At 47.0% G+C, this 10,335-nt stretch overlaps 1 protein-coding gene across 1 annotated transcript; it reads right to left on the bottom strand.

Moving 5' to 3' along the window:
- Positions 1-693: 693 nt before the first annotated feature.
- Positions 694-10,097, bottom strand: CARD8 (caspase recruitment domain family, member 8; the record flags this gene model as incomplete). The annotated part of the gene is made up of 14 exons (XM_009071201.1): positions 694-713; positions 1,692-1,961; positions 2,879-2,962; positions 3,088-3,141; positions 3,912-4,050; positions 4,333-4,467; positions 5,830-6,080; positions 6,154-6,374; positions 7,146-7,195; positions 7,305-7,348; positions 7,440-7,487; positions 9,145-9,195; positions 9,636-9,689; positions 9,939-10,097. Coding segments are annotated over 14 exons (1,580 nt in total), but the record flags the coding sequence as incomplete, so codon positions are not given.
- Positions 10,098-10,335: the final 238 nt, after the last annotated feature.

Genomic DNA, 10,335 nt, shown 5'->3' on the forward strand with positions numbered 1-10,335 from the left:
ACTAAGCAAAGGAATTTATCTCCAAGTTTAGGATTATTCTTCCCTGATCATGGACATCCATGAAAAATCCAATGTACCTCATGATTTTGGCAGTTCAATATGTATCTTTTTAAGGGGATGAAAGTTTCTACATAACTTTCCTCCCTGTTTTTCCCTGATGTAGATAAAAATCATTCCCAGGTAACAACCATGTACCTGACCAAGGTTTCCTCCAGTGTTCATGTCCTTTAGGAATGGCTCAAATGGGATAAAGCTGGTGGCAGTGGTGGGTTTCCCTGTGGTGGGTGAATCCCAGAGACGTCAGGATCCACTGCTCCTGAAAGACTTGAAAGTGGTTTATATCCATGTAAAATTTCATTCACATTTCTTGCAATGATCCAGCCTAAACTTTCCACTGAGTGGTGACGTCTTGTATTTTCCTTCCTGAATCCCTGTGAGATCCCAGAGAAGCAGAACGGCTGGATGGGGAAAAGCTCAATCCGAGATATCCCAGTGGTTGAATGGGGAAGCTCAATTCCAGTGAGATCCCAGAGCAGACTGGCTGGATGGGGAAGCTCAATCCCAGTGAGATCTGAATCCCAGTGAGATCCCAGAGAAGCAGAATAGCTGGATGGGGCTGCTGAATCCCAGTGAGAAACCTGTGGCTGATTGGGGAAACTCCCCCCACATCCATCCAGCTGTGGCTCCCCCAGCTCAGCCCTGAGCTGAGAAACCTGAGGAAAGGAACACAGAGGCACACATGGGTGATCTGAGCTCTGCAAGTTACTGCAACATTCAAGTTGAGTAATAATTACATTTAAAATATTCAAAGTTGAATACTAAATGTATTAAAACCCCTGAGGTAGCACAAGGCTGTGGCACAGAAGGTTTTTGGGAGGCTCAGAGGGGTGAGGGAGCACAAGTAGCTCTCCACTCTTTGCAGGCAGGTTGTTTCCAGGAAGGATGACTTAACAGTCATCTAGTCCCAAACCCCTCAAAGGGCAGGGACAGTTCTCAGCTCTCTGAACAACTCTGGTTTGCAGAAGGTGAACAGAACACAAGGAGCCCCACAGAGAGGAGTGGGATAACCCATGAGAAATACATACACACACAGGGAGCTGCAGAACCCAACTGCTAAGTCATCCATCAGGGGTAGGTGTTAATTAACTGCTCCTGAAATACATGAGAGTAAAGAACCAAACATCTCTTCTTAGGACTTCCTGAGAAGCCCAGGAAGTGGTTTGGGTAATATAATACTGATCCGCTTGGCCACAACAACCAGGTCATGCTGAGAGTGTTCTCAGCACAGTCAGTGCCAAAATGTTCTTAATTTTATATCAGCTTCTGAAGGGAAGGACTAAAACCATAGAATCATAGAATATTAAGGGATTGGAATAGACCTTAGAGATCATCCAACCCAACCCCTGCCCTGGGCAGGGACACCTCCCACCAGAACAGGTTGCTCAAGGCTTGATCCAACCTGGCTCTGAACACTGCCAGGGCTGGGGCAGCCACAGCCTCCCTGGGCAACCTGGGCCAGTGTCTCAAAAATGCCACAAAAGAGAAAGTCATTGCTGATAACAGAAGGGACACAAGTTTGACCAATGTACTAAACCATGCTCTGGGGATTTGGTAGCATCTCTGATGTGAGTTCTTAGAATCCATGTCAAACCCAGTGCTGGAGTTCAACAACCAGAGCAGGGAGCTGATACCTTGCAGCGTTTGCAGTATCTCATAGGATGCTTTTTCACTGAGAATCCTGTGCAAAGCTTCTGCAGTTGCATTGCTTTGTTCCTTGTCTCTCCACTTGCTCAACACCAGAAATTTCTGCATATTGACTTCCTCCTCTGTGGCTCGAATCTGCTCGATGTCCTTCATCTCCATCTGAAGGCACTCGATGGCAATTTCCCTCCACTGCCGACCCATCTGCTTCGCAATCACCATCAGCTGCTGATCTGTTAAGGGTTTGGCTTCAACTTCATCTGAAAAGACATAGACATTTCTCCTAATATCCAATCTGAACCTCCCCTGGCACAACCTGAGGCTGTTTCCTCTTGTCCTGTTGCTTGTTCCTTGGGAGAAGAGACCAACACCCACCTGGCTGCATCTCCTGTCAGGGAGTTTTGGAGAGGAAGAAGTTTCCATCTGAGACACCTTTTCTCCAGGCTGAGCCTCCACAGCTCCCTCAGCTGCTCCTTGTGCTCCAGCCCCTTCCCTAGCTTTATTACCCTTCCCTGGGCACCTCCAGCACCTCAATGTCTTTCTTGTCATTAGTGGCCCAAAACTGCCCCCAGGACTTGAGGTGAGGCCTCACCAGTGCTCAGCACATGGGCACAACTGCCCTAGTCCCATGGCCACACTACTGCTGACACAAACCAGGATGCTGCTGGCTTTGTGGTTATTAACAGGGTTGATTAGCAGAGGTACCTTGCTGGGTGTTCCTGCTCCCCAAACCCCTTTACAAGAAACTCTCTCCCAGTTCCCATCTCCCTCAGCCACTCCTTGTGCTCCAGACCCTTCCCCAGCGCAGTTCCCTTCTCTGGACACACTTCAGCACCTCAATCTCTTTGTGAGGGGCCCCAAACTGCCCCCTGGACTTGAGGTGCTTCACCAGTGCCCAGCACAGAGGGACAATCACCGCCCTGGTCCCGTGGCCACACTGTTGCTGTTACAGACCAGGTGCCATTGGCCTTTTTGGCCACATACTGACTCATGTTCAGCCACAGTCAACCAACACCCCCAAAGTCCTTTTCCCTGAGCTTTTCCCTGCCCTTCCCCAAGCCTGGAGCATTGCGTGAGGTGATTTGTGGAAGTCTTTAAAGCAGTGAGCTCAGGTTCAATTCACAGGACACAAAAAGCCCCCAAACATGTTATTTTACAGGACACAGAAAGGCTGTACCTGCAGTGCTGCTGGTCTTTTGCTTTTTGCTACAGACCCCATTCTCCTCCAAAATGCTGATAGATGGTTTCCTTTTTTTGATACCTAAAATGGCAAGTGAGAGGGGACGTCACCACTGATGTCACTGCTGTCACATGTCTAGAGCTACAAGAGCAAGAGAGGGACACAGAGAACATGCAACTCCAACTCTGACTTATCTTCAGACTTACTGGCTGTGCTTCTCTTCTGCTCGTTTTTGTTCTGGTCATAATGGATCCAGTCACCTGGGAAACAGTTGGCAAAGGGAACAAAAGGTGAGGGAGGAATTCCCACTGCTGTGCTCTACCTCCAGCAATTCTCAGGCACAGAACAAAGCTCTTGGGTGGATTCCAACCACCGAGCTAAGGTTTTATATAATGAGATCTTTCCCCTTTTATCCAACATGTTGCAGCATGACAAAACATTCAATAGAGATTGGGTATTGTAATGTAAGAACATGCAATATTAAACAATTCTATGTATAATATATGGAATAATATGATATGGAATAATATGCAGGGGAGTTGGAACTAGATGGTCTTTTAGGGTCTTTCCAACTCAAAGCATTCCATGACTAGAGGGATGGAGACCATTTGCTATGAGGAAAGGCTGAGAGAACTGGGATTGTTCAGCCTGGAGGAGAGAAGCTTTGGGGTGACCTAACTGTGGCCTTTCAGGACCTGAAAGAGCCAACAGAAAAGATGAAGAGAGACTATATACAAGGGTCTGGAGTGACAGGACAAGGGGAAATGGATTCACACTGACAGGAAGGAGGCTTACATGGGATATTGGGAAGGAATTCTTCCCTGTGAGGGTAGTGAGGCACTGGCACAGGTTGCCCAGAGCAGCTGTGGCTGCTCCATCCCTGGGAGTGTTCCAGCCAGGCTGGGTGGGGCTTGGAGCAACCTGGGCTAGTGGAAAGTGTCCCTGCCCATGGCAGGGGGTGGAACAAAATGAGCTTTAAGGTGCCTTCAACCCAAACCATTCCACGATCTTCTGAAGCCCAAGGACTTACTCTCTCGTAGCTTTGCTTTCCAGACAGTCGCATCCGACTCCAACTCAACCAGAGACAAGGTGAAGTCATCAGGTTTCTCCAAGTACACTTCAATGTAACTCTTCAGTTTCAACAGTGATCCATCAACAAATTCAATTTCCTATACAACACGAACACATTAAAAGTAAATATTTACCCAAACACGCACTAAAGAGAAGTTATTTGGCTGTTGGCACAGATTTGAGCCCAACTCCAACCTCTACAGGGTTTTGCTGTTGTCAGGATTTCACACCAAAGTTTTAATGGTTCTAAGAGGCAAATGCTTTCTGTGAATGTAAAAAATGCTCTTAATGCCAGAGCAGGAACACACAGAAAAAGGCATTTTGTGCCATATTTATAGTGAAACTGCAATGCATCAAGTGAGGGTTGTGAAGGGACCTACCTCAGGAGTTATTTCAGCTTCTGGCTCACAAACCAATCTGTACCTCTTTCCATTCTGGAGTAATTTTTGGCAGACAGGGGGTTTGTCAATTTTCACAAATTTCTTATTGGAGTGTTTCACAGCTCTGGAGATATCCTGAAAAGGAAAAACACAAGCCCAAGGTTATGACTTCACAGTTACTCACTTGAGTCAAGGAATTCATATATAAAACCTGTGTTTATGTGGCTCCCTGGGCTGTTCTCTAGCTCAAACTCTATAGCGCAGCCACTTGTTCCACACAGCAAACCTTACAGAAAGCTGTGTGCTAATGACCATGCTCAGAAACCATCAATAAACCTCTTCAGCTGTTTTGCATCATGGGTGAAATGAGATAGAAGAGTTTGCAACCTGAATAAAAAGGCTATCTGTCACTGTCCTCACTGTATTAAGGTAAATTAAAGTCATGTCCCTGATACAGCTCCTGCCCAGACAGATAAGAATCACCAGTGGAAACCTAATTTCCTCATTATCTTTCCATTGTAGAGTAATGCAGTGAATTTTGTAGAGCTCTAATTTTATCCTGGTTTATTTTCATGCTCTCTATTTTCTCTACAGACTTGCTCTGTTCTCCTCTAAGGTCATGAAAGGGGGTTGGAGAGAGGTGGGGGATGGTCTCTCCTGTCATGGCTGCAGGGAGAGGATGAGAGGGAATGGCCTTGAGCTGAGACAGGGCAGAGTCAGAGGAGATGTTGTATCATAACATCTAAATCATGCCATATCATCTATAGGTATTTTCAGGTGCCTTCTATAAAATAGATGGAAAAAACACAAGAGGAAACCACACTATGAAGAGGTTCTGAAAATCCCCTGTGTTAACAGACATTTCTGTCAATACCTGCAGATATTGGAGAGGTTAATTAGTGTTAAAAAGGTTGACACAGGAACGTGCTTAGGCAGCAGCTTGGGAGTGAGCATGTTGACTGGGATAATTACTTAAATATCAAGCCCTAACTTGGCAGATCTTCTTGGTGTGAAGTCTCATTATAGACCTTGCATAGAGAGATATATATCTTTGCATGCAAACACTGGGATAAGAGAAGAGTATCCCTGAAATCCTCATCCTTGAAAGTGTTCAAGGCCAGGTTAGACGTGGCTTAGAGCAACCTGGGCTAGTAGAAGGTGCCCTGCCCATGGCAGGGGGTGGGACTGGATGGTCTTTAAGGTCCCTTCCAACCCAAACCATTCTATGATTGTCTGAAGCCCAGAGACTCGCTCTCTTGTAGTTTTGCTTTCCAGACAGTTACATAGGACTCAACCAAGGACAAGGTGAAGTCATCAGGTTTCTCCAAATTCCTTTCAATGTAACCCTTCAGTTTCAAGAGTGATCCATCTACAAGGTCCCTCCCAACCCAAACTACTCTGTGATTCTCTACCCCATCCACACAGCATCCCCATGACCATGCCCATAACTGTGGTACCTCCATGTCACACCACCCTCCACCCCACCACAAGCTGTACCTTTATAAAGGAGTCATTGTTTGTAGCCACATAGACCCGAAAGGACAAGGAGGGATGTTCATCAATGACTTTGTAGAGGATGACAGCACCATGATACTGCACAGGCTCCTGGCTCTGCAGGAGAGGTCCCACTGGTGACAGTGAGCTCACCACCCACTTGACGTGCGATGCCGAGTAGTCAGCGGAAGGTTCGATGGCTGCTCCCTCCCCTTTGATGTGTAGCACCTTGAAGGCCATGCCAGCACCATGATCTGTGGGGATACAACTGGCTCAGCACCTGCTGCAGGGAGCTGGAAGCCCCACACCCCCATGGTCAGCACTCACCACCGAGGCAGAGGGAGTGGGGGAACTGGATGGAGGTGAGAGCAGGAGCTGAGTCGCAGCACACGTCGAAGAGAGGACCTCCCACAATCCATGGCTTTTCCACCAGGTTGGCATATTTGCTCCAGGATAAGAGGGAATACATGATCTTGACAGCGCCTGTCACCTCAAAAATCAAGCCTGTGAGGCTGCACTGGTAAGTGCCCTCTGCATCCAGCTGCATCCTGCAAGAGACACCTGTTAGTTTCGTTGCCAGTACCAAAAAATACCAGGGAAATGTGGTTTGTGAGGGATAACAGAGCAACTCCCTTCCCAGCAAGCACACAGCACTTTATCTGAATAGCACAGGAGCCCCAACAATGTTGTTTTCTCTGGTCTCTACATCTTAGCTGTCACTGGACTGTTAAAAACTGGCAAAGGCCCAGCCAATATATGCAAATAGCTGTCATGAGTATTTGGCATAACATTTCCTGCACATGAGGCAGCTGCTCCCACACAAAGGGCTCAGTTTCAGCATTGGAGCCAACTTCATACATGGACAACATCAACATCCAACATGGGAAACACCAAAGTATACACAGACACCTCAAACACCACACACTGGTGAGAATTCCAAGGCAGAGAGAGGAAGAACAAGGCATCCAAGGGAAAATGCAAGGTGAGGGCAAATGGGGAAGATGAGTATCCCTTGGAACCAGGGCAAGATCCCTCTTGTGTGTCCAGTCTAAAATAAGCACATCAAAATGTGCCTGATGTTAATTACTGCAGCAAGACGAGGCAGGAAACCTTCCTAAGAGCTTTCTTGGAGCAGGATCTGGAGGTAGCACAGACAGCTGGTCTACACTTCTCATTTTAAAGGATTTGGGGCATCTTCCACTCTAAGTCCAAATGGATTTGTGCAGCAAATTAGCTGTTTTCCTGACTTAAACCTAAGACTGAAGCATCTTGATGGGAACAAGGTAAATTTATACCCATTAGATTAAAAACATCCATACACAAATTGTCCTCCAGCAAGTCTCCTAGGGGTCACTTGCTCCTTCTGCTCCTATAAATTTAGAAAGGAAATACAGCTTTAAAAAGGTGCAGAGAGCAGAACTGCAATGTGCAAATTATCTCATGCAAACTAGTGGGTTGGGTATCTTTTACAAACCTACATTTCCATTTCTGCAGTGCTCACAGGGTGGCAGACAGCTCACTGCTAGGGAGAGAAGAGGAAGATTAGCTCATTAGAAGCAAAATAATTACACAGTCAAGGGAAAAAAAAAAACCCTCAGGAGATCTGTTCCTACCTGATTCATCACAGCATGGTGAGGATTCCTTCTCCTCCTGTTCTTCATCTAGAAAAAATAGAAATTTGCAGCAAAGATCTCAGTCTCCAGTGGGTTTCTGCTCCCACATTCATAGAATCATCAAGGTTGGAGGAGACCTCTAAGATGATCAAGTCCAACCATTAACCTGTCACTGCTGGAACCCTTAAACCATATCCTCCAGCACCAGATCCAGATGACTGTTAAACACCTCCAGGTCTGGTCACTCCATCCCTGGGCAATATTCTAGGGTCTGAACACCCTAACAGGGAAAACATTTATCTTAACATCTAATGTTAAGTAATGTAATGAGACCTTTGTCTCATCTTATGACCATTCCCTCTAGTCCTCGAGGTCACCTAGAACAACTCAATTTCATTTGCTTAACTTCCTAAACACCCAAGGAGAACATTCCCCAGACTAAGTCCATGCAGGCTTTGCACAGCCTGGGGATGAAGCTGAACATTAGGACACAACTTTTGTTAAAAGCTCATCATTTGCCCAAACTACTGGAGATTCTGTCAAGGGTTAAGAAAAGATTTATCCCCAGGATGAGCCTCACTGTGCCAAGGACAAAGTTCGACCACTTGGCACAAGCTGTGGCAACAGGGAGAAGGTAACCACACTGTTTGCAGCGTATTTTCCCCTAAAATGATTTGGCAGTGCCTGAATCTTCCTTGCTAATCCCCAACAGGACAGAACTCGAGCAGAGCTGACACAACAGGAAAAAGCTTGTAGCCTGAAGGGTGGATTTTGGAGAGGGCAAGAGGCAGAGCTACTGTGCCAAGCACGAGGGCAGGCTGCTTCCCATCCCACCAACACTAGCCAGCAGGGAGGCTATCCCAAAGCCATCCTGGGACATCAACACCCCTCTGAGGTGGGAGAGGCAGAGAAGGCATTGCTGCAGCCTGGAAAACATCAACCAACAGCAGCGCTCTGGCTGCTTTCCCAAGCCACTGCTATTCCAGTCTCCAAGCTGCAGCAGGATAACACTGGGAACACCCACACACATGGAAGCTCTTGCCCCTACTCCTCTGCTTCCTGGGGATGCTTTCCAACAAGTCCTCCAAAAGACATGGAGGTGACAGCTGGGCTAGCTCTAAATCCCTCCTGTCATCCCAATCACCCCCTCGTTATTGCTTATCCGAGTTGGCTTCCTCACACCATGCAAGACAGCTAAAAGGACACAATAAAGCCACACTCACCTGCCCTTCCTCCGTCTGACTCCTCCTCATCTGATGAGAAAACACGTTGTAATTAGTTAGCTCAAGCCTATCAGCCTTGCACAAAAGACTGGTGTTATTCTGGTGGTGTAAACCGTAGAAGCACAAACCCAAAGGCTTTTCATCAACAGCAAACGCTTCCTTTCATTCTTTTCCAGCCCATCCTGTTTTGCCAGTTTTGTTGCCAACTTTTAAGGAAATTTATGGCCTCTTGGTGTTTGGATTAACTACTGAGGTATAAAAATATCTGTGGGTATTGTGTCTGCAAGGTGGAGGCAACACAAGCTGCTGCTCTTTGATTATCGATAGGAAATCAGCAGCTCCCAAAAATATCCTTGGGAAAGCAATCCCCGAGTTAAGATTCTGCAACAGCTGTGGGGCCATTCCCAGGGAAAGCAGCTGGTTTTAACTGAATGGACATTTTCCAAAGAGAGATAATAGGTAAATCACAACATTACACTCACCTGACTCCTCTTCTGAGCTGTTGCTGGAGCTGCTTTCAGAACTGGCTCCTCCTTAACAAAACAACACCCCATTAGGCACAGGTAGAATGAAGCAAAGCAATGCCACAGGTGGGGAAAAGGATACAGCCAGAGGCTTAAATACATCAGGTCAGTCAGCAGGTTAGATAACATAACAGAGCCGAAAAAATACTGAGGCAAAGAGGAGCAACAGAGCATCAAATCCCAGCACTGGGGAGAACCTGAGGTCACCCAGACCCTTTTCAAGGGTATCTGTGGTGTTCAAGATGCTTAGTTTTAATGTTTTATACAATGGAACTATTTTGGAGCTTCACACAAAGCACATCCCAGCTCACCCAGTTGAATGACGGTTTGTCCATAGGTGGGAGAAGCAGCAGTGAGAGCTGGTGTATCTCACCAGGGGAAATTTGGGGTTCAAGGCCAGTCACACCACCCTAAGGGTGAGGAAAACCCTCAGCCACGTGTGTGCTCACCTGCTGGGTGCCTCTCAGCCGAGCACTCTCCCTCTGTGCCACTGGCTGTCAACTCTACAAGAGAAAAGCAGGCAAGGAAACCAAGCTTGTAAAGGATTTAACTCTTCACTGGGTGGGTTTTTTTTGTACCCACCAGGTCAGAGAAAGGGAATATATAGCAAAGGAATAAGGATTTAAAAAAATCATCATAAACAATCAAAACTCTCGTGCATAAATTAAGGCTTTACACCACAGTGTTTAAAAGCCAATTATCAAGTTGCCATTTCCATTGCAAGGGACAGGCATTCCACAAAATTCCTGTACCTCTTTCATCCGAAGAGAGGGACTCAATTCCGCTGGAAGACAAAAGAGAATGCACATGAGCAGATCTGCTGATCCTTTCCCACACTTCCACACCAGCAGCATTCACCCACCTCCCCACCCCCTGGCATTGTTCCCAGCCTCCGGCCAGGGAATCACAGCCTGGGAGGTCACTTAGGACAGGAGGCTGGTGATTAAATACTCATTTTCTCCAACATCACTCCTGGCCCTGGCTCTTTCCTGACCCTTTCAGGCACTCCTGGCTCTGCTGCACATGATTCCCTCCAGCACTGGCCCCTTTTGCCAAGCACCAGGACTGTGCCAGGCTCCCATTGGATTTGGCAGCAATCCAACCAGTCTCCAGCATGGCTTGGATAAACACAGAGTGGCTTGGATGTGG

The sequence above is a fragment of the Acanthisitta chloris genome, unplaced genomic scaffold, assembly GCF_000695815.1.
Source record: "Acanthisitta chloris isolate BGI_N310 unplaced genomic scaffold, ASM69581v1 scaffold4123, whole genome shotgun sequence".
NCBI classification, from domain to species: domain Eukaryota; kingdom Metazoa; phylum Chordata; class Aves; order Passeriformes; family Acanthisittidae; genus Acanthisitta; species Acanthisitta chloris.